The sequence below is a fragment of the Psammomys obesus genome, unplaced genomic scaffold (assembly GCF_907164565.1).
Source record: "Psammomys obesus unplaced genomic scaffold, mPsaObe1.curated_primary_1811, whole genome shotgun sequence".
NCBI classification, from domain to species: Eukaryota; Metazoa; Chordata; class Mammalia; order Rodentia; family Muridae; genus Psammomys; species Psammomys obesus.
The window spans coordinates 19708070-19733179 of NW_026592118.1; the positions used below are offsets into that span (position 1 = coordinate 19708070).

The 25110-nt window shown below is 36.8% G+C and overlaps 1 protein-coding gene across 1 annotated transcript in view; it reads right to left on the reverse strand.

Moving 5' to 3' along the window:
- The window catches only part of LOC129681019 (cadherin-related family member 4-like), a 97517-nt gene that overhangs the window by 1213 nt on the left and 71194 nt on the right, over window positions 1-25110 (reverse strand). The window contains exons 17-19 of the mRNA XM_055612905.1: window positions 17426-17567; window positions 16992-17245; window positions 1293-1423 (exon numbers count right to left, since the gene is read on the reverse strand). Of these exons, the coding sequence (XP_055468880.1) occupies window positions 1293-1423; window positions 16992-17245; window positions 17426-17567 (527 nt within the window). The remainder of the gene's footprint in view (window positions 1-1292; window positions 1424-16991; window positions 17246-17425; window positions 17568-25110) is intronic.

Sequence of the window (25110 nt, forward strand, 5' to 3'; positions counted from 1 at the left end):
GTGTGTGTGTGTGTGTGTGTGTGTGTGTGTGTGTGTGTGTGTGTGTGTGTGTGTGCGCGCGAGTGCACTGAATAAACTTAGAGGTAACTATTTTTCCCTATCCCCCTACTGCTTTCTTTCCTAATTCCAAGTCCTCTTCTTCTTGGAGACATTCAGTCCACCTATTGTTACTGTATTTATATGAGTGAAGGGAAATCTACTGGAACCTGGGTATCCTTTCAAAGGCTGTGTCCCTGAGGACATAGACACCCTGCTTCAATTCCAGAGTCAGTCGATTACCAATAGCTCCTCAGCTAAAGGTAAGAGATCATGAGCCCTTCACCCCCCAGTCCCTGATGAAATTTTGGCTGGCTTGATTTTGTGCATGCAGCCTTCGATACTATTCAAAATTGCCATATCATGCCCAGCAAATGGCTCTTATAATCCTTTCAACTATCCTCTCCTTTTGTGGAAAAACCTTCTTTCTAACTGTTCCTTTACCTTTGAATCTTGCCATTTTACCATTCAGAATCTGAAGTCTATCTTTCAGGATAAGAACCAAGGTTAGAAGGCTAAGAGAGTCAGCTGAACAAATTTCCACATTATGCTTATAAAAAGAAGAGTTACCCTTGATATAAAGTATTTTCAGCATCTTTCCTATGTTTTGTTTCCATTTACTCTTCAAAAGCCTTCTGCAGTGGCACTTTCTCAGTAAAACTCTCTCTTGCCAATCTCTCTGGACAAGAGTTCTAAAAGCCATAGAAAGATGCTTGCATTTCAGCCGTCTGCTTATCACGCTTCTCTGTGATCTTAATTTCTTTTCTACTGAAGGATGTGAAGCACACTGCTGTTAACATCTCTGCGTTCTGCTTACCTGTCACAATAGCTCAACCATGAGGATCACAAGATAACTGCTGGATCATTTCAGCCCTTATCTGATTACTCCTAAGACTATTTGGTCTCTTACTTTGTGACTTCTGTCCATCCTTTAATAAGCAAATATAATCAGAAATCCTGGTCTTGATTTTGCATATGGATAGATTAAAATAGTATTGAAAAAAATGGTCATTGAAAAAAAATGGCTTTAAGCTAGAATCATCCAATCAACCATTTTGGTAATAAGTACTGGCTTTCAGACCAAAAGGTTTTCCTTAATACACGTGGAAAGCCGCCATCATGATGAAGAATGAAAAACAAGAGAGATATTTTCCCAAAGCCTTTGTCATCATTTTCATCCTGCTTTTGGAGGCATCCCAGGTTGATTTCGTTATGAAAAAAAAAAATGCAAAAGAGAGCAGCAACTGAAATCTTACTCTTTGAAGAGGCACCAGGCAACTGCGTAGAGACAAGCCACAAAGAGAGCTGCTGTCAGAGTGAGCACTGCTGGAAACCAGCTGTCGGGCCTCCAGTAGTATGAGATCTTCCTTAAGACGGAGGTGGTAATCTGAGAAAACACAATAAATACTTACTGCTCCTTAACAGAGCAAGTGACAAAAATATGAAAGAACTTTTTCATATCTTACTTCCTTGTGATTATTCCTGCTGGGAAGTAAACTATTCCTGAGCAAGGACTGTTTCTTACGTATCTTTGTGTAGTCTGTGAAAATATTGCTGGGCACAAGTTCTTTACATAAGAAAGTATTATTTGAAAACGAGCACTGTACTATTGGAATTTTCTGTTTCCTACCAAGAATCACAACGTTGCCCTCTTCCCCCAGACATATAAGTTTTCATTACTAGCTTAACAGTGACCATTAAGAAACAACTAAGTAACATCAGGCTTTCGGTGATTTGTGACTAAGGTCCTTGCCTTAGGAACAGTGGCATCCAGCAGATGGCAGCATAAGATAGGATAAATTTGAAAATGCATGCATTGGGGTCAGACATTTAAGGTAATGTAATATGTAAGGCTAGTTTCACAGAAGTGGAAGGGGAAAAGGGGAAAATGGTAGCGAAGGGAGACATTTGCAGAATGGATCAGTCAGCAGGAGTGGTGGAAGAAATTTCATTGCTTATGAAATTCAGCGAAAGGATTCCTAGCTGTGTTGATTTTGAGTAGTGATTAAGATTAAGCATTAGGTAGTTGTTAAGATTAAGCATTGGGTAGTTAAGATCAGCCATTCTGCTTTATAACACACAAGTGTGGGCATGTCCAAACAAAGAAAGATGGGGAAATCAGATTAAGCTTGAGCAAGGCCAGTTTAAATGCTGTGATCTAATTTTCATAAATAAATACTGTTGTGTTGTATTTCTAAATAATAATAGATCAAATTGTTGACAGTTTGTCACTTTGAAACACAGCATTATTGTTAGATCACTAAGAAATGGCTGGGTGCGGTGGAACACCCTTGGAGTTCCAGCTACTGTGGAGGCTGAGGCTGGAGGCTGCTAAAGCAAAGGAGTTGGAGTTGAGTCTGGCAACATCATAAGACTCCCTCTCAAAAACTAAACTACTGGGACTCACAACCAAACTTTGTGCAGAGTGCCAGAATCGTTATGGAATAAGATGGTAATAGAAAGACCTGAGAGGGACAGGAACTCCACAAGGAGACCAACAGAGAAAAAATACCTGGGCCCAAGGAGGAAGCGGGGGGAGGCAGAGACTGATACTCCAACCATGGGCCATGCATGGAGAGGACCTACTCTGTTCCAAAGAAACCCATTGGATGTTCAGTGTCCAAGTTGGTTGCCAAGGGGTAACCAATTTGTACCCAAGGGGTACAGGGACTGTCTCTGACATGAACTCAGTATCCCCTACCCCTGAGAGGGGGAGCAGCCTTACCAGGCCTCAGAGGAGGACAATGCAGGCAGTCTTGATGAGACCTGATATGCTAGGGTCTGACAGAAGGGGTGGAGGGACCTCCCCAATCAGGGTTCTAGGTGCATATGGGGAGAAAGGGTGGGGGGACTGGGAGGAGACAAGGCACTGGGGTGAGGCTGCAGCAGGGATATAAAGTGAATAAATTGTAATAAATAAATATATAAAATAAAATTAAATAAAAAAACTAAACTACTAATACTAACAGTAAAATACCTTCTCAAGTACATTTGCCACAATATAAGGAAATAGAGTCTATTCTGCCCTTGTTTGTCTCTCTCTCTCTCTCCCTCTCTCTCTCTCTCTCTGTCTTCCTTCCTTCCTTCTAACAAGTATTTACTGAATATTCATTGTACTCTGGGAATCAACATGTAACGGTCATACAGAATCCTGAATCCCAGGCACAGCATTTATTTGCTAACTGCTGTGGACCATGCTTGAACTCAGCTCTGGATTCCCATCTCAGAGGATGAGACCTCACCATGGCTAGTCTGCAAGGAAGAGTGGAGAGGAACGGTTCCTGGGAGCATCCTGTACGGTGCAAAGTCCAAAATGACAGAAATGGAGTCCATACAACCATATTCCTTTCAGTGCCCTGGGCTACATACTGTCAGACTGAGAGTATTGTGACCATTTTAAGTTTAAAAAGTTCAGTATGGAGCCCTCACATACACTTACCCAGCTGTAGGAAGCTAACTGACAGCTCTTGTGTGGTCATTTGTTGTAGTACCTTCCGATCTAACTTTGTTGCCTGTGTGAGTGTGTGTGTGTGTGTGTGTGTGTGTGTGTGTGTGTGTGTATGTGTGTGTGTGTGTGTTTTCATTTTGAGACCCACCTGCTGTTTGTGCTTCTCCTACCTGACAACAAGCAAAGAGCTTTGTGAGGCTTTTTTCTCTTTTGTTTCTTCATGTGCTCACATAAAATTTATCTAGCGCTTTTTATTTTTAAAAAAGCCAAACTTCTTTGTCAAATATTGAAGTTTCCTAAGATAAGTCAGGATAATACGTTGAGAAGCGCTGTAAAAAGAGCAAAATCTTTCTCCAGGTATTAACACAATAGAAATGGCTCGTATTTGTATAGCATGTGTATTACAAGATCTTTCATGTCTCTTGTTTCAGTTGATCCTAATAAAAACTTCTGTACAGCACACTGAATTATTTTAATCCACCTAGTAATCCTGAACACTGAGCAAATATTTGAATGTGTATTTTGTGTAGGCTGGACCCCTTCCTACACAATTCCCATTCATGATTCCAAACAACTTGACAGTCTTAGGTATGGGATTTTACATTCTCACAGCTTACCAGGCTTGTTAAGCTATTATTTTACACTTTAATTGTTTTCAAGTCTGTTTGGTGTTTCCAGCACACAGGAGTCATGACAGAGGTCAATGCTTGCCTCCTGTACCTGCCTGTCTAACTTTCTTGCCTGTGGGTTTTTATTATTTTGTTTTGTTTTGTTTTGTTTCTTTTTGCTACTCCCTAAGCTTTACCAATCTACCTAATTTCTTCACTATCCCTGCCTCAGCCAACCTCACTTTCTGTCTCAGGACACACTTCGTCTTTCTCCTGTTATGAAGAATAAACCATGTGCCCTCAAATCTACATTTCATCAACTGTGGCTGCTGTTGCTTAATGTCCAAGCTTCTCATTCTGTCTATCAGAACCTACCTAAAACTCCACGTTCCCTTCTGGGACTTTCTCAGATGCTTCAAATCAGAATTTGATACGACATCTGCCCTACATTTGCTTATTCTTTACAGCACTTGTCAAAATGACTTGTAACCTAATTTACAGGAGACCAACCTCTGTGTTTACTGGAACTTCTCAAGCTTCATTTCTGGGGGCTCTTTCTTCTATTTTATACCTTATTCTTATTTATACCTACACTACTCAGATGATTCCTCAAACTTCAAGCCTTGCTGCTCTTTTAATGATCTTTCTGGCTGTATCATTTAGTAAGACTGTGACCCTAAAACAATAATTTAACCATGAGAAGAGAATTTGGACTTTTGGTGCTTTAGTCTTTAATTTTGTAATGTGACAAAACAGTCAAATCTTTGAATTTGATTAAATCAAATCACTTTAATGAGAAAACTCATATAGATGCATTTAGAGACCTAAATTTGACTACTAGGTAAGAAATCTTGTTCAAATATTAGCTGCATAATGTTCTCAAGGAAATTGACTTCAATTATTAAATCCCAAACTTCATAGCACCCATTTTAAATTGTGCATTCATTGTCATGCAAAGTCTATGCTGTTTACACTTGCTTTGAAATGTAGGGTGATACATTTCTCAAATGCTTTCAGATTTTTCGGAGCAGACAGCCCAAAGGCCCTTGTGGACTCAGACACTGGTGTCTCCTACCATGAAGGACACGAGGAGTGATGAGACCAAGTGCTCTGAACTGGCAGACGCTGTATGTCATCAGACATTTATCTCACCATTAGGTAAATCACTAGTGAAAACAGAGGAATTTCCGCTCTGTCACTTGGTCATTAACTAAACTTCTTACTGCTGCATGCAGTTAATCTGATTCATAGCCTTAATTGCTTAACTTGTTATACTTTACAGAAAAGACAATAATAATAATCTTCCTTGTCATGGAATCTTTCATCAGTGTTTGGAGTCACAACAGGTGTTCAGGGTATATCGGAGTACAGTTCAACTTAGATTATTTATTGCCTTTCATATTAACCCATTCACCTCTTGCTGAAGAAGACTTTAAAAATATTGTCAATAAGAATTTTTCATTTAATTTTTATTCTGAAATATTTTACTAATTACAGAATAGGTGCCAAATGAAAATGTCAAATAGCCTTTAAGAGTAAAATTGATTTAAGCAGAAATAATGTTTTTTTTTTACATTCTTAGAAACTTACTACAGATAGTGGAATTTACAAAATTAATATTAGAAAAATATAAAGAAAACAGAATTTTTTTTTTACTTAGAGGGAACTGTAAATGAGAACTAATTGATCTGTGCTGAATACTTTGAAACAATAAACAATCTATTTTTGTATGTTTTCAGCCAATGAAAAAACACTTATGAGGTATGCAATGTATTAATAACATCCTATGATAGGGCCAGTGTGTTAGAAAGGGTTGATGAAACGTCTGTTTGTAATCCTCCTTGACAGACTGGATACTGAGGTTCAATATAGTAAGTGACTCAGCACAGGTTTACCTAGAGACGGAAGAACTAAGAGGCAAGCCAGGACCTGCCTCATCACTAAGGCTACACTCTGCCACTCCATTTGGACCCCATTGTGGTACTGCACACCAGTAATCCAATTGGGAGGTTAAGATGAATTCAAAGCAGCCCACCTCACATAGGGAATTTATTGCCATTTAGTAGGCTTGTTGTCTTGCAAGACCCTGGTTCATTTCTCAGCATTTACGTGATATTTCACAACCATCCTGTGTTCAATTTCAAGAGATCCAGTGCCCTTTTCTGAAATCTATGGGTACCAGGCATACAGGTGGTTCACGTGTAAACATGCAGCCAAAGCTACGATTCACATACCAAAATAAATAAATAAATAAATAAATAAATAAATAAATAAATAAATAAATAAATAGTAAATCTAAAAAAGTAATTGAAGCCAGCCTAAACAGCCTAGCAAAACTCTGTCTAAAATCAAACACAGAACAAACATTTAAAACAATGAATCACCTCTTTTTTTCTAAAATGAAAAAAAATAAGACTATAGTAAGAAGATGCTGTACAAAAAAGGAAATAAAAATCTACATAATGTAAAATGAATTAATTTCCTATATTTTCCTGGTCACTGATTTGTCCCGCTTTGGTCACTGCCTTGGTCTGTTGCTGTGAAGAGACATGGCCAAGGCAATTCTTATAAAAGAAAACATTTAATTGGGGTCTGAGTCCAGTTTCAGAGGCTTAGTTCCTCATTATCATGGCAGGAGAAAGATAGAAGCCTGGGCAGGCACGATGCTGGAGAGGTAGCTTAAAGCTATATCATGATCTGCAGGCAGCAAGAGCTAGTGAGTGTGTACGTGAGAGAGAGAGAGAGAGAGAGAGATTAAGAGAGAGAGAGAGAAAGACTGGACCCTGGCATAGGCTTTTGAAATCTCAAGACCCACTTCCAAAGGCACATTTCATCCAATAAGGCCACACTTCCTAATCCTTCTCAAACAGTGCCATGTTTTGACAAATAAGCATTCAAATTATGGGCCATTTCAAACCACTGTAGTTGCTCACATCATCATCACTGAAAACCACGAGACTTTGCTCTATGTATTTTTTTTCCTTGTGGTTTTGATTCAATTAAATTTTTATTTTTTTATATTAATTACAGTTTATTCACTACAGTTTATTCCCACTTGTAGCCTCCTCCCTCACTCCCTCTCAACCCCTCCTCCCTCCCTCATCTCCCCCAATGCCCCTCTCCAAGTCCACAGATAGCAGTGGTCTTCCTCCCCTTCCATCTGACCCTGGATTATCAGGTCTCATCAGAACTGGCTGCATTGTCCCCCTCTGTGGCCTGGCAAAGCTGCTCCCCCGTGAGGGGGAGGAAGTCAAAGAGCCAGCCACTGAGTTCATGTCAGAGACACTCCCTGTTCCCCTTATTACCTAGAAACCCTGCTCAGAGGTAACCCATGGCAGCCCTATGTATTTTTAACACTATTAAACATTATTGACTTCAGTGGGTATAACCAAATATAATCTTACTGGGTGAGAAGACTATTATTTTCCTTTGTTTTATTCAATAAATTATTTTATTTTTTATTATTCTTTTTAGTTTTTTTGAGATCATAATATGATTATATCACTTTATTCTTTTCCCTTCTCCCCTACAACCCTTCCCATGTCTCGCTTTTTTTTTTTCACATTCAATATGGTTTTCTAAAGCGTGTAAGCCAAAAGGCTAACATAGTGAAAGTTCTTTCTCTTTATGTTAAGAAAGAATCTCCTCTTCTTAAAAACTAGCCACACACACACACACACACACACACACACACACACACACATAAATTAGGTGACCACTGAGGCTTAATTTGTATGTTTAGGCTCAGGAGTAATCAAGTACAATAAAAAAAAAAAGAAAAATTATATTTTTCTTGTCTAGAATGTAGTTCTTTCATGAAACAACAGGCAGATATAAACCTGTTTGTTTTTCTTCATTGTTGCCAATGCCTTACTGAACAGTACCTTTCATACATCCTCTCAGTTATTCTATATTTATTTCCTTTGAGAGTTGAATGAGTACTGAAACAAAGAAAAGACTGACTGAAAAATGCATGTGTCCTGCTTCTTGTTAACAGTTGGTAAAACAGACATGATTCTCTTCAAACTGATGATTCACAGGCTCTTTAATTGCTAACTAACAATGAAGGTTCTATATTTATTGTTACCAGTTCACTGTTCAACATTTAATGGTTTGTTTTATAAGTAATTTGATATGCTAGGGAGATGACTGCAGTTCTTTCATTTTACTAGGAAGTTATGCTTTTCCATGCCTCATGGTTCAGTTCTCTAGTCCCAGCTATTCAAAAGGCTAGGCAGGAAGACCACAAGTTCAAGGCCAGCTTTAGCAAGTTAGTCAGACCCTGTTGTAAAACACTTTGTAAAAAGAAATCTAAGGGTGTTGCCTATTGGCAGAGTGATTGCCTGGCATGTGTCATGCCCAAGATTCAATTTACCATGCCACAAAAATGAATTATAATTTAATATATTTTCCTTTATCGTTCATTAAAATGTTAGTCAATGCTTGGTGTCAGAAAAATGTTTTCTTTTAAGTGTGCAGAAACTAATGGAGTTTTACAATTGCAAAATTAGCAGAGAAACAGGAAGACACGGGCTCTGACACTAGATATGAACTGGAGTTATGAGTATGTCTTTGTTTGTATAGACCAGTCTCTGTTTGGAACAATGTTACATATTTAGGATTTTAGTGAAGAATATAAGAATGTTACATGAGTTCATAACAGCCCCTGGGCAATTAGTGTATGGTCATTTATGACTATGGTTCTTATATTCATAGTTCAGCCTTCTATTAGTGTATGGTCATTTATGACCATGGTTCTTATGTTAATAGTTTAGCCTTTATATTAGGAAAACAGAAATAACAAGGAAAAGTTAGTTCAATGTGTAGAGATAGCCAGTCATCAAACAAATACCACAGAGAGCTCTACTTTCTAATCTAAAGCAAAGTATGTTTAAGGCATAGCTCACAGCAATTCATACATTTCTCTTATCTTTGCTCTTGCTTCAAAAGAGTAAAGATTGCATTTATCCTTGAGCACACACTTGTAATCCCAGTACCTTATCTTTTGAAGCAAGCACAGCATCAAATTGAGACTTATCTTGTGTCATACAGTAAGACCCTGATTCAAAAATAAAAACAAAAAGGCCAGAATTCAATGACACATGCCTCTAATTCCAAAATATGCTAAGTAGAGGCAGGAAGATGGCCAGTGGCAGGCAAGCTTTGCCTACAAAATGGAGGTCAAGCTAGGCGAGTTACAGGAGAACCTGTATTAAAAATCAGACTAAACCAAACCAAAAACCATGAAAGGAAAATGACGAGAGTCATGTTACCTGTTGCTTTTATGGGTATACTGTCCTTCCAAATGGCTTTAGTTATGCCTTACTATTTAAAAGGATAAGTGTAAAAAAAAAAAAAAAAAAAAAAAAAAAAAACCTTACATGCTCTCTGTCATCCATTTTGGTGGCTTAATACTATTTTGTTTATTATATGGACCCATGAATCCCACTTGCTTTGAAATGTTTTCTATGCTTTAAACTCTCTAAAGAATAAGATGCGCAGGTCGGAGAACATGTGATAGACCAACTCTAACAAGACAAAGCAAAAGAAAATGCCAGGATGTGGCCTTTGTCTACTTCTGTAGTATAAGCATCCACACTGTGATCAACTTCAATATACCAGACACTTATCAAAATATATAGATTTCTGAAATTTTATACTGAGCTTTAATTAGGTTAAAGTGAATTCACAGCAAATTATTTTAGGAGGTACATATAACCAAATGTTACTTTTTTGGTGCTACAGAACAGTCTTGGAAAAGTTGTATGTCCGTGAATACAGTAGGGGAGCAGGAACACAGAGCTAGGTGTAAGCAAGATAGCCTTAGAATTCACTTTTAAAGCTCAGATTCAGTAAAGTCAATAAAGAACTATGATTTTAGCCACTGCCTGCAACTAATGTCTCCTCAGTTCTTCACTGATAGGATAAAATCCTTTTCGTTATACTGATTTGCATCATGAAATATGGATATGCTACCCAGAAGAACTGATGAAAAGGTTGGACAGTTATTTACAGACTTTCTCCTTTCTGTGCTTTATGTTGAAATAAGAATAAAAACCATAGTTACAAATTAGGATGATTTAAAGTTTCTACCGTCTTCTCTTCTGTCAAAACAGACCTTAGTCCTGGAATTTTTATTATGGGCTCAATTTGCTGCACACAGTCTCTGGAATTTTGATTCATGTTTCCTTTGGGGAATTGTATTTGCAGGAAACAGCGTCTAGCCGGTTACCTCATTGTCTCTTTAGACAACATACATTTAAGCTGGAGAATTTAATTCAGTTCATAAAGGATGACTTAGTGTCTCCCTTCTTCCCTACCTGCCCCAGGAAAGAAGTTCTGAATGAGGAGGAACAGAGTGACCAGGAGACCCTTTACAAAGCTTCTGTTTATTTTCATCAGTCACTGCTTAGACTCATTTGTTATTAGGCTTTTAACTAAGTTGTTCTGTTATTAAAGTGATTCCATCTTGCTTCTGTTCCTTCAGAGATTGTGTTGTTTATTCTAATATCTATCTTTTCAAGTGTTAACACATTTAATGAGTGTTTTATAGTGTTCTCAGTGGCTATGTACCTTATCTTCTTTGTTTACTTTGTACAAAGGGGAATATACTTGTTCATGAAAACATTTTATTTTATTAATTTTTATTAATTAATTTATTTATTTTTACAAATTCAGTGGCAGTTATATACTATTGTTTTAGTCAGGGTTTTGTAATCTGGCTTACTTTTTTTTTTTTTTACAAGTCTCTGAAATGGAATATAAAATTATGCAAGCAGATATTGTTCTGGGTAAAAGGAACATAGATTTCCAATTAAAAAGAGTGACATTGTGTAAATGTGCCACAATTTCTGTATCCATTCCTCCTCTGAGGGACATCTAAGTTGTTTTCAGTTTTGGCTACTATGAATAAAAACATGGTTGAACAAATGCCCTTGTTGTTGAGTTGAGTATATTTTGGGTATATGCCTAGGAGTGGTATAACTGGATCTTGACGTAACACTATTCCTAATGGTTCGAGAAAGCACCAGATTGATTTTCGAAATGGTTGTACAAGTTTACATTCCCACCAGCATTGGAGGAGGGTTCCCCTTTCGCTCAACCATGTTCATAGCAGCTTTATTCGTAATAGCCACAATCTGGGGGAAAAAAAAACAAACAACAGATGTCCCTCTACTGAGGAATGGGTATAGAAATTGTGTTACATTTACACAATGAAATACTACTCAACAATTAAAAACAAGGAAATCATGAAATTTGAAGGCAAATGGCTGGAACTAGAAAAGATCATCTTGAGTGAGATAACCAAGAAACAGAAAGACACACATGGTTTATACTCACTTATAAGTTGTGATTAGACATATAATATAGGATAAACGTACTTAAATCTATATTCTTAAAGAAGCTAAACAACAAGGAAGACCCTATTGAAGATGCTCAATCCTCATTCAGAAGGACAAATGTGATAGACATTGGAAGCAGAAGACAGGGAACAGGACAGGAACCTTCCACAGATGGCCTCTATCAGACTCTACTGTTGGAAGTATTGAAGTAGAGGCTGAGACTTATAACCAAACTTTGTGCAGAATGCATGAAATTTCAGGAAAGAAGGGGGAGATAGAAAGACCTGGAGGGGACAGGAGTTCCAAAAGGAGACTAATAGAGCCAAAAAACAAACAACAACAACAGCAACAAAAAACCCTGAGCCCTTCTGTCCCTGAAGAGAATGATACCCCAACCAAGGAACTACCCTGATAGAGGGTGAGGACCTAAAACTCTGGCTCCGATGTAGCCCATAGACTTAGTATCCAATTGGGCTCCCTTGTAAGGGGGGCAGGGTCTGTCTCTGGCATGAACTCAGTGGCAGACTCTCTGATCACATTCCCCTGGGGGGGTGCAGCCTTGTCAGGCCACAGAAGAAGATGATGCATTTATAATGAATTTCAGACTGATGATGCATTCTATAGTATTTATAATATAGTTGAATAAAATTTAATTGCTTAAAACTTTTTATCATTTGGACTTCATTTTTCTAAAGCTAATGGGCAAACATTGTTAGCAATCTGTTTTAAGAATGTTCTATTTTTATAATGGTATTTGTAGTTGTATTTTAAAAGCAGATAAAGTTCTGACAGGGTACTTTGACCATTTAAATAGTTTTAAATTTTCATAACTTATTTAACATTCTAAGGAGGAAGATTGTATAATAATATTATTAATGATAATATTTTATAATAATAATGGTTAAGGCCTAAGAAAAAATCTTATTCCCGTTACGTATTATATGCATATTCTTTGAACTTTTTTGAGAAAAAGGCATGGCAAATTTTATTTCATATATATATACATATGTATAAAATGACCATGCATTTCTACATCAAAGCCTTATTAAATATGGTCTTCATCGAAATCATTACTATAAATGGATAATTGCAACTGTGGGTGTTTCTTTCACAATGTGCCAATATTCACTCAGTATTCTGTGGGACCTTATTAATCACTATCAAACATAGAAACATTTTGTCTGGTACAAGTATTTCATCACCCACCTGTAGAGTCTCCATAATGAAAAATTAAGTCTGTATTCCTTAGGATGACATAGACCTTTCAAAACGTTTCTGCATGATTCTGCTACAATTCAGAAAACAACTTTCTGTTATTGAAGCCATTTCTAGTCAAATGTTTTATTGTCTCTTTTTCTTTAATGTATTTAATATTGCATGTCAGCAGCTAGTTTTCTTGGGAGTTAAATAAACAGACAATAAAACACAGATGAATTTTATCTGATAATTTTATAATATCCTTAAATTAAATAGTAGCTGGTCAGTGATTTTTTTTAATCAAACCTTTAGAAATATTCTATTTTTAGGAACTATTTTATACCATGTAGTTGCTTTTGTATATATGCCTACTAACATTCAAGCAAGCATTTTGAAGTTAGAATTGTTTGAGTAGCATTTTTTCTTCTTTTATAATAAGTTGAAATACAGAGCTTGTAAAGTTATTACTAGTTTGGTAGCATTTTTCTGTAAAGAGAAGTATACATACCTTCCTGTGGAGACCTAGGTGTTATGTATGCACACAAACAAACTGTATAGTTGTAAGGGAAATATAACTTATTTCATGGAAATAGCATTGAAAGGCACAAGTTGGTAATCATTTCCAGGCAGTTTTAACTGCCCTGCCTTTGTTAGAAAGCCTATTGTGCCTTGCCAAGGAACGTGTGTGGATTACAATACCACTTAGCTCTACTCCAAACTAAAAAACAAAAATTCTTATTTATTTTGCTACAGAACTTATTTTGCCAATTACATTTTAATATAATAGTTTCTCCTTTGCTAAGCTTTACCTTCCTAATCAGCCTTTTGGTTAGCAGGAGTCGTGATGGATGGAGATAGCAATTTGTGAGGGATGTAGTTATGGCCCCCTAACAATGTAGGCTGAAATAATCTCCAACAGAGGAGCAGGATCCAGCAGAATAAAATGACAAGGAGATGAGGTTCATATTGACCTAGGATGAAGATACTCTTTGGAATGCTACTCTAACTTAATCTGAGTACATTATCAACAAGATAGGTCTTTTGCAATGTTTACCTGAATTATTAAAATGACTCAATACATATTCATGGAATACAACAAAATCAATGGGTATGAATTTCCTGGAGTTAAGAGAGAGGCTAAAAACTAATTGCTGATGACCAAAAAAATATTCCTATTTAAAATTGTAACTGATGTTATTTCACTGAATAAAATATATGACTAGAATCCCTGAAGCAGAAGACAAAGCTTCAATCAATGAGTGAAACTATTTTTTTTAATTTTATTTTTTTTATCAGTTACATTTTATTAACTCTGTATCCCAGCTGTATCCCGCTCCCTCATTCTCTCCCAATCCCACCCTTCCACCTTCATCTCCACCCTGCCCCTTTCCAAGTCCACTGATAGGGGGACCTCCTCCCCATTCATCTGATCCTATTTTATCAGGTATCTTCAGGACTGGCTGCAAAGTCCTCCTCTGTGGCCTAACAGGACTGCTCCTCCCTTGGGGTGTGGGGAGGTCAAAGAGCCTGCCCTTGAGTTCCTGTTAGAAATAGTCCTTGTTCCCCTTACTATGGGAAACCAATTGGTTACTGAGCTGCCACGGGCTACATCTGAGCAGAGGTTCTAGGTTATATCCATACATGGTCCTTGGTTGAATGTCAGTCTCAGAAAAGACCCTGTGCCCAGATATATTTGGTCCTTGTGGATCTCCTATCCTTTCCCTATCAAACTAACTCCTCTTCTTTCATATGATTCCCTGTACTCTGCCAAAAGTTTGGTTATAAGTCTTTGTATCTGCTTTGAAAACACTGCTAGTTAGGGTCTTTCAGATGCCTTCAGTAGACTCTTGTCATACGTTCAATGCACATCCCATCCGTCTTTCTGTATGAGGATTGATTATCTTACCCCATGTCCACTCTCTTGATTATCTTTTTTAGGTGTATAGATTTCATTATGTTTATCATATCTTATAGATCTATATAAGCGAGTATATACCGTGTTTGTCCCTTCTCCTTCTGGGATATTTAACTGAGAATGATTTTTTCTAGATCCCACCATTTGCCTGCAAATTCCATGTTTTCCTCCTTTTTGATTGCTGAGTAGTATTCCATTGTGTAAAAATACCACAATTTCTGTATCCATTCCTCTGTTGATGGACATCTAGGCTGTTTCCAGGGTCTGGCTATTTCAAATAAAGCTGCTATAAACATGGTTGAGCAAGTATCCCTTTTGTGTACTTGAGCAAATTTTGGGTATATACCTAGGAGTGGTATAGCTGGGTCTTGAAGAAGCACTATTCCTAATTGTCTGAGAAAGCGCCAGATAGATTTCCAAAGTGGTTGTACCAGTTTACATTCCCACCAGCAGTGGAGGAGGGTTCCCCTTTCTCCACAACCTCTCCAGCATGTGTTGTTACTTGAGTTTTTCATCTTGGCCATTCTGATGGGTGTAAGGTGATATCTCAGGGTCGTTTTGATTTGCATTTCCCTGATGGCTAATGAGGTTGAACATTTCTTTAAGTGTTTCTCTGCCATTTGATATTCCTCTGTCAACAATTCTCTGTTTAGCTCTGTTCCCATTTTTTAATTGGATTACTTGGTTTGGTGCTTTTCAGCTTCTTTAGTTCTTTGTATATACTGGATATTTTCCTCTGTCAGATAAAGTGTTGGTGAAGATTCTTTCCCAATCTGTAGGCAGTTGTTTCATTTTGATGATGGTGTCCTTTGCTTTACAGAAGCTTTTCAGTTTCATGAGGTCTCATTTATTGATTGTTGCTCTTAGAGCCGGCCCCTTCTGGCACTCCCCTGAGTGAAACTATTTTATTTATAAAGTCAGTATGTGAAGGAAAATTCAAGCTGTTAAAAACTAATGGTTTAATAAAGCACACCACTTCATTAAACATTTGGGAGAATGGCCAGTACTAAATTATCATAATTTAGTTTATTTTCTTTAGATTAGAGCATTAAATTTTGTATTATGTTTTTGATAGCTAAAACAAAACATAAGTATAAAGTCAAGAAATGGGATATTTTCAACAACTTATCCAACAAATAACTAATTTGTTTCAAGTGTGTCTCTCTGGGTTAACATTCTTACTCAGAGAGCATTAAAGATATGTTATTTGAACATTACTAAAATGTACCAAACACTTTGAATTTTTCCTCTCTGCTGTGAAATTGTTATAACTTCAGGTCTTTCCTAACACCTGACCCTTCATCTTCAATACATTCCATGTTTCAATACTTTACTTATTTACCAGGCACATTTTTCTTTTTCATCAATAAGCTACTTTTTGTTCCAAGAGGAAAAATAGCTTATGCATCACTTCCTTGAAATTTATTATATTCTTCCTGGGATAATTGATGTCTATACCTTGAAATCTTTCTGTTCTTTGCATGTAAATATTAATATCGTTAAAAAAAATCTACGTTTTTTAAAATTTTCCTCTACAGTGGAAAACTAAAGACTTCCCATGAAAACATACCTTATTTTCAACCTCAAATGTTGAAAGAAGTGAACCATAATTTGACACAGTGTAGAATTTGTAAATGATACTAAACTTAATAAGATAAATGTGTTAAGAACTAAATGCTTGCGTTTCTTCAAAATGTGTAAGTTGCAATCCTAAGCAACAAAAAATTAGTGCCAGAAGTTTGGTAGTGTCTTTTTTGTGAGGTGATGAAGTTTTGGGTGTAGATTCTCCTTGAATGCCATTTGTGCCCTCACTGTAAAACTGAGAAACCTCTCTAGTCCCCCTTCTACTATGTAGGAACATGGTGGTAAGAAGTAAATCCTTTAATTTTTTTTCTACTTTATGACAAGCCCTCACTGTGGAGCCTTGGCTTTCCTGGAACTTCCTTTGTAGCTCCAGCTGGCCTAGTCTAGTTTAAGTATTTGTGCTGTAGTTCCCCATTTTACCGAATTGTTACTTGAACCGACCAAGAAAACACATGCATCTTGCCTTCCCATGAGTCTGCATGCTTCCTAAAAGAGAAAGCTACTAAATATTTTTTCTAAGCAAAAAAAGTGACGCTCTCACCATAATAAATGATTCCTGACTATTAATTTAAGCAGAGAAAAAATACTCTGATAAGGATCAACAGAACTGTTAGGAATTCTTAAGAGCTAAGAACTCAAAAATGATTGTTTGATATATTTACTTCACTTTAACACTGACAGCTAACTGATACCACGGTTTCTCCTTATTGGAAGATGAGAATTCAACTATATTAAAGTAATTGTTTCATTGAATGTCTTTCAATCCCAAAACAATAGAAAAACTCCTATGAGAGTTCTCAAGAACATCGTAGGAGACTAATTCAACCTACTTCAGAATCACAGGTCATCATTTTACTTACAGTTGTTGTAGCTGTTTTTGTGGAAGACGTTGGCTGTGTTGTGGTCCAGGGAAGCACATGAATTATGACTGTCATAGTGGCTGTCAGCTGACTAGCTTCATTCCCACCCAATTCATCAGTGACTTCAATCAGTAACTGGAAAGTCACTACATCTTTCGTTCCTTGAAACAGATCATACTGGAAATCCTGCGCGGTGGCCAGAAATGGCAACTCAGCACCTTCTCTCCAAAGTGTGAACTGATTGTTTGTATTTCCTAAGAATGATGAGGTAATAAAACAATGGAAACTGTATTGTGAATGGTTATTTTCATTTCCTTGTTTAAGTTTTTATTGAAGATATATTTTATGATATGTTCCCACCAGCTACAAAATGTCTGACATGAGCATCTTATAAAACAGCATGGAAGAGGCCAATGTGAATTTATATGCTTTACCTTCTGTGACTGAATAGCTTAGCTGATCCTGTGGAGAATCCTTGTCTACACAATTGAGGCGAATGAAAGGACCCCTAAAGTTGGCATAAATCTGAGTTTCTAAATGTGGTGGTGTGCATACAGGAGGCTCATCATTAACATTCTAAAAAAAAGGGGGGGGATTTTCTTAGGTTAAATCATATTCCAAAAACTTTTCCTTGCCATAGACAATTAGTCTCATTTCGTATTTTCATTGCATATATTGTTGCCCTAGATAGTTTCAAGCAAATTATAGATATACATCAAACACACACACACACACACACAGAGAGAGAGAGAGAGAGAGAGAGAGAGCAGGAATGAGGGAGAAATTTCTCACCTATGCACTTTGCACTTTTCCCCAATGTGCTTCTTTATCAAAAACTTTTTCAGCACATATATTTTCTACTGACTTACTCATTCACCTTTTTCTATTTTCTCAAGTTACTAACTTGAGAAATAAGGCTGATACTACTGGTTTGAACCTGTGAGACCTTCTTCATGAACAATACTGCTGTCTTTTAAAAGTTATGATTGATAACCAGAAAAGTTCATGTTATAAGAAAAAGAGTGAAATGGTAGAGATGAGAAGCAATTAATTGATTTAAACTTCTCACAAATTTGGAAAGATCATGGTTACCTTTAAAAATTATTCTATGTTCTTAATGAAGATTAACAAGTATAAATAAGTAAACATATCATTTTAAAAGATAAATAAGGAGCCAAGCAAAATGTTTGTTGGTGAATGCCAAGCACACCTCTCTAAATAAACTACCTTGACTGTAATTCTCCACAATCGTTTTGATATTCCTGTTTCATCTTGAAGCTCTGGGAACATTTTGGAAGAAGGAATTCTTAGCTCTCCAAAATTATTATGTCCAGCTTTTAACTTGTTCTTAAATTAACCAAAGGGGACATTGCCAACCTTGAATCATCAGTTTCTTATTTTGAGGTGCCGTTTATATGGCTTGGAATTTAATATATCATTCCAATCTTGCTTGCCAGAATTAATTTTGGCAAAAGACCATCATTTTCTTAAATAACTGGATCTCCAATTACATTAGAGCATGGCATACTCATGCTAGTAAATTATTTTTCTGTTGGAAATCTGACCAATACAAAGTATACAAGAAAGCAAAAAAAGTTGTTTATACACCTTAAAAATTAGAATCACCATAATTCTGGAACAAATATGCTCTGAAATGTTATTATATGTGTTTATTAACTAAATTTCAATAAATAAAAACAAACTTAGCCAGTGCATTTGGTGAGTTCTTTAAGACCTGTTCCCAATTAAAGAGAAATAAATTGAGTTGCAATTATCTTAAAGTAATCTGGAAAGGCATTTTCAATCCCTGTGTTGTTACGCAATTACCTGAGGTGGTTATTAAATAAAACACAGTATTTAAATTTTTTCTTGATTCCTAATAAATAAAATGTAGTCTCAACACATAAATTATAATTTAGCAACATTTTTTTTCTTTTATTTGGAATAGAACAGGTTGTCTTCATATGCAGAAATGCATCAAGCTTTTAACTGCAGGAGTTGGAGAAAGGCTCCACATTTGAGGGCATTCACTGTTTTTGCAGAGGACCCAGGTTCAGTTCCCAGCACCCACATGGCAGATGGCAACCATCTCTAACTGGAGTTCTCAGAGTTCAAACACATTCACCTGACCTCCTGGGACGCCAGGGATGCACCTGGTGTGTGTACAGATCAGCCAACATGAATAAACACAAACTACATAAACATAAATAAGTAATTTTTTAGGTTTTTAAATACAAATAGGGCAAATTTGGGCAACTTGGGAAAACTGTGGGTCATTTGTCTAGTATGATTTATACTCTAAATTCTAGATTAAAAACAAAAATACTAAGTCGATCATCTATGCAGTTGGTGTCTTTGTGTTGGGCGCAAGGATGTTTGGAATTGTAATGTCTTATTTGTGGATTTTTTTTTTCCTGAAAGGGGATGTAATACTCCTCTTCTGATTAGTGCTGGCTGAAAGTCTGTTTTCTCAGTCCCTGCACTGAAAGGGGATTCGACACAGGTTCTCACACCTAATAAGAACCTATTTGCAACTAAACCTGCTGGGAAAGGGAAATCAATTTTCTCCAGTGGAGGAAACGGGGTGTACCAAGCACGCTCCAAGACAGATCCTATGTCCAAGAGTATTGCCAACACAAAATGTACTTTGGGTTTTGCTGTGTGTGTGTGTGTGTGTGTTGTTTTGTTTTATTGTCTTATTACTCTTTTTTTCTCTTGATTTTAATTTTAGAGTTAAGAGAGAGAGATCATAAAGTCAATAGATGAGGTAGGATCTTAGAGAATTTGGGGTAGGTGGAATGTGATAAAAATACATCATACACAAAAACTAAGTTTTAAAATAATTTAAAAGAGGAAGAAATGCAAAATACATGGTAAAAATGGTCATAGTTGGTACAGATTTGGCACGTTGAAAGTATTTCTATCCTTAATGATCTTTATTCTTTTTGTATAAGTATGACCCTCAGCAAGCAGAAAGACACACACAGTATATATTCACTTATAAGTGGATATTAGTCATATAATATAGGATAAACATACTAAAATTCTATAGTCCTAAAGAAGCTAAACAACAAGGAAGACCCTAGGGAAGAGGCTGAAGCCTCACTCAGTAGGGCAGACAGGGTAGATTTCAGAAGTAGAAGACAAGGAACAGGAGAGGAGCCTTCCACAAGGGACCTCTGGAAGATTCTACCCACCAGGGTATCGAAGGAGATACTGAGACTCATAGTCAAACTTTAGACAGAGTGCCAGAATCCTTATGGAAGAAGAGGGAGATAGAAAGACCTGGAGGGCACAGGAACTCCACAAGGAGAACAACAGAACCAAAAAAACTTGGGCCCATGGGGCTTGCAGAGACCAATACTCCAACCAAGGACCATGCATAGAGAGGACCTAGGCCTCCTGCTCAGAGGAAGCCCGTAGGTTGCTCAGTTTCCAAGTGGGTTCCCTAGTAAGGGGGGAAGGGGCTGTCTCTGACATAAACTCAATGGCCAGCTCTTTGATCACCTCCCCCTGGGGGGTGCAGCCTTGCCAGGCTACAGATGATGATGCAGCCAGCCTTGATTAGACCTGATAGGCTAGGGTCAGATAGAAGTGGAAGAGGTCCTGTCTATTAGGGAATTAGGGAAAGGGCATAGGGGAAGAAGAAGGAGGGGGTGGGACTAGGAAGAAATGGGGGAGGGGGTTACAAACTGAATAAAATGTAATAAATAAAATACATAGATAAGAAAGAGCCAAGACTTAAAAAACAAACAAACAAACAAACAAATATGTTTACTATTGTTCTTCCTGCATTTTAAAATATAGTTATGTATTCCAAGAGAGGATATCTAGCACAGGTAAACTTCTGAAATAAGATGATGGAACACAAACAAATTGCTACTGAAACCCTATCTCATTACCTTGATGGTTATTGTTAAATGTCAACTTTGCTTCCTAACATTGGATACAATGTGGATAGCTCCTGTCTCTGACTCTCCCATCCTCATAGACTGTATCTGGAACTGGGAGCCCAAAATAAGTGTTTTTCTCTTCAGTTGCTTTGTCAGAGTATCTTATAACAGCAACAAACAAAAGAGACTGAGACACTTTCTTAAAACATTATTTTTACATAAAATAAGACAGGGCTGACAACATTGCAAAATGGGTAAAGGCCATCCAGTGTCATAACCTGAGTTCTGTTCCTAAGGTGCACACAGAGGAAGGAGAGACCCAACTCCTGCAAGTTACACAAATACATAAAATCAATAAATACATTTAATTAAATCGTAAATAAAACATAAAGCAAGGAAATAATGTGAGACTGAGAGCTCGATGCCCATTTGTATTTAAAGTTTTAATAATAAAAAAATAAGTACATAGTCTGAGTAAAATGCCAGACATTAGAGCATATCAAAGAGATAAATAGAATAAATTCACGTTTTATAGACCTAAGTTGATTAGGAAAAGTTCTCAGTAGTGATGCTAGTGATAGCATTTATTAAGTTTTGCAATCATTACCCACGCTTGTCTCTCATGTTATGTGAAATGATAGCTGGAACACTCTTTCTCTGAATTCTCTCTGCTACATGACATTCTGGAAAGTTTTAACATAGCAAAGTCTCAGAGTTACACTATTAAGCAACAACATATTCCTTCCCAAGATTTAGCTCTGTATTTCCTATTGTATGGTGTGTGTGTGTGTGTGTGTGTGTGTGTGTGTGTGTGTGTGATAGAGACAGAGAATTTTTAATATAATGTACCTTTTAACATTTTTTTTTTGCCTAGATTTCAGTAACCTCTCCCATGACCTTCTCCTCACTCGCAGGTCCCAGGGCAGGACATGTTCTAGGTGCCACCTGTGCCCTGAGCAGCCTCCATGGACTGTTGACAAGCCAGCTATCCCAGAAAGTTCTGCATTTATTCTATAGACCAGTTCAGTCTGTGCCTTCTGCTAAACTTCTTTTCACTCTTTATCTTTTTTTCTTGTGTTTGAACTTACATTCTGCCTGCCTCACTCTCCTGAGTGCTAGGATGACAGGCACGCTCCAAGCTTTGTCCTTCTGTTTGCTGTAGGCATCATGACAGACACACACTCTTCCTCTGAGATGGTCATTATCTAAGAAGGTCATAGAACATCATCCCATAGTGCTGGTGTTATTCTCTCCTCCCGTGCCTTGAGGTGAGGACTTTTCTTTTCATTTTTTTTTTTTTTTTACCTTGGAAACACTTGACATTTCTTTTACCACCACTGTAGTTAATAATGATCTGCTACGTTTTACTTCTTAACTCAATACTGAATGTCTTATATCTAATAATGTGATCTCTATTTTAGTTAGCAATGATTAATGACATATTATATTTGAACTGACTTGTATAAAGTACAAAAATATATTAAATGTTTATATTAAATGTTCATTTTTATGAATGGGGCTTTCATGTGCTTCATTCCTTCTTGATTTATTCCCAGGAATTTTTTAGCCACTGGCAAAAATGTAATGTAACTCAAAACAAGCAGGAAAAGAAAGTCAACAGAAAAAGAGAAGTGTAAGAAAGAAAATATGAACATATCTGTTAACATGTAAAGCAAATAATAAATAAATACAATCACATTAACAACCACAGTGAATGTAAAGGCACTTGCTTTGCCATTTAAACACAACTATAATATTGAGTCATAAGCCATAAAATTATATAGAAAATATTTAAAAGCAAAAGTATAAGAGCATTGGTTATAAAGGAAAAACATATAGAAATACTGCCAATATTGCACATAAAAGCATTTTTGCTGTATTTATGGCTAGCCGCCATTTTGTCACTTAAATGAATATCCCTACAAGTTGTCAGTCATCGTCACAAAGCAATGAGGGAATGTAAGCTAAACCACAGTGGTCAGAATAAAATAGTGACAGTACCAAAGGACAAGGAAGAAGAATTGAGTTTCTTGCACCTCATGGTTAAATCAATATACAGTGATCAAGTCCCCTTGGAAAAACTGTTGAAGAGTTTCTAGAGACCCAAGAAAGCATTTCTGGGTGTCTCTGTGAAGGGCTGTGAGAGCTTAACAACTGCATCATAGGATTGATGATGTAATAAGGAATAGCCCAACCATTAGGGTGGACATTGTTTAACCCAGTGAAGAATTGGACTAGAAAGAGCAGAGTCTTATCTATTTCTTTTGGGCATGGAAGCTCCAGGTTATTTCGCTTTGATACTTGAGAACTAATTTAAATGTCCCCATCCCAAACCTTGGCTATGAGGCCTTCGGTGCTAAGTGGATGGTGGTACTGATAATACTAGCTTTCCTTCCATAGTATCGAGTTTTCAGGAGTAAATTAAATATGAAGCACAGTCTCTGAAAGGTTTTGTTAACTTCAGCTCAAGATCAGATAGTTATTTTTCTCTCTGAGTTCAAATTTGTCCTATTCTCATATTGGGAAACCTCAAAGAGAAATGGAATATAAATTTTGATCCACAACACATGATATTCACAAAGTGAAGAGCAGAAAGATAACCAGATATACGGATACAATTTTATGATCCAGAAAGTTTCTTTTCCGTTATAATATGGAAAACCTGAAAACAGTAAGTATATAAAATTATAAATAATAAACAGTCCTCTAAGAAATGACAGAATTTTCATAAAAGGACAAGAAAAATAAATATACTTGAATTGAATGGAGTAACATTTTAAATATTAAAACATGAATAATTCACATTTTTATTAAAATATAACTACTTTATATTTTCAAAATAAGAGAAAGACTTATAAGCTGCCACTTTAGATGTGTTTATCCTGCTTGTAGTTTTTGATCAAATCCCTTGTATCTAGTGGTCTTTAAAGAATTATAAACTATGAGACCAAGGATATGGTTCAGTGGGAAATAGTTCTTGCCTCCAAGCCTGAAACATAAGTTCAAGCCCCAGAAACACATGTTAGGAAAGAACCAACTTCCACAAGTTGCCCTCTGCCCTTCACACAGAAATGATGTCATGTGTTGTGTTCAGGCATGCACACATGTGCCTCACTGAACACACACATACCCATACACAGACACACACACACACACACACACACACACACACACTAACTCACTCACTCACTCACTAAAGAGAGAAAGGCAGGTACACAGGCAGGGAGGCAGGCAGAGATAGATAGATAAAAGTTAGCACTGTAAGTGGATAGCTTCCCAAATAGAAAAAAATGTTCTCTTTATTGAAGCGATCTACAAATTTAAATAAATTCGCTACCATCCAACAATGTTACTTGAGAAAAAAAAACTAACTATAATTTTATATAATACAGAAAACCAATAATGTCTATCTTGTCTTTGTTCTGTCTCTGTCTTTCTCTGATTCTCTGCCTTCATCTATTTGTTTTTTCTCTCCACAAGTTTTTTCTTTGTTTTGTTCTTGCAAGCAATAAGACAATGTTGACAGTGATGTAATATTTGGAGAAAAAAAAAAAGAAACAGGCGCCCTACTGGATGTCCACATATAGAAAAATGCAAATAGATCCATATTTATCACCCTGCACAAAACTAAAGTCCAAGTGGATCAAACACCTCAAAATACCGGACACACTAAATTTGTTAGAAGAAAAAGTGGGGGGAGAGTCTTGAACTCATTGGCACAGGAGATAACTTCCTGAACAGAACACCAACAGCACAGGCTCTAAGATCAACTATCAATAAGTGGGACCTAATGAAACTGAAATGCTTCTGTAAAGCAAAGGACACTGTCCTCAGAACAAAAAGACAGCTGACAGATTGGGAAAAGATCTTCACCAACCCTATATTTGACAGAAGGCTAATATCCAGAATATATAAAGAACGTAAGAAGTTAAAAACACAAACAAGAAATCAAGTTATCCAATTAAAAATGGGATATGGAATATTGAATGGCAGAAAAACACTTAAAGAAATGGTCAACGTCCTTAGTCATCAGGGAAATGCAAATCAAAATGTCCCTTAGAATTCACCTTACAAGTGACAACACATGATGGAGAGGATGTGGAGAAAGAGGAACCCTCCTCTTTTGCTGGTGTGAATGTAAACTTGTATAACCACTTTAGGAAATCAATCTGGCACTTTCTCAGAAAATTAGGAATAGTATTATCTCATGGTCCAGCTATACCACT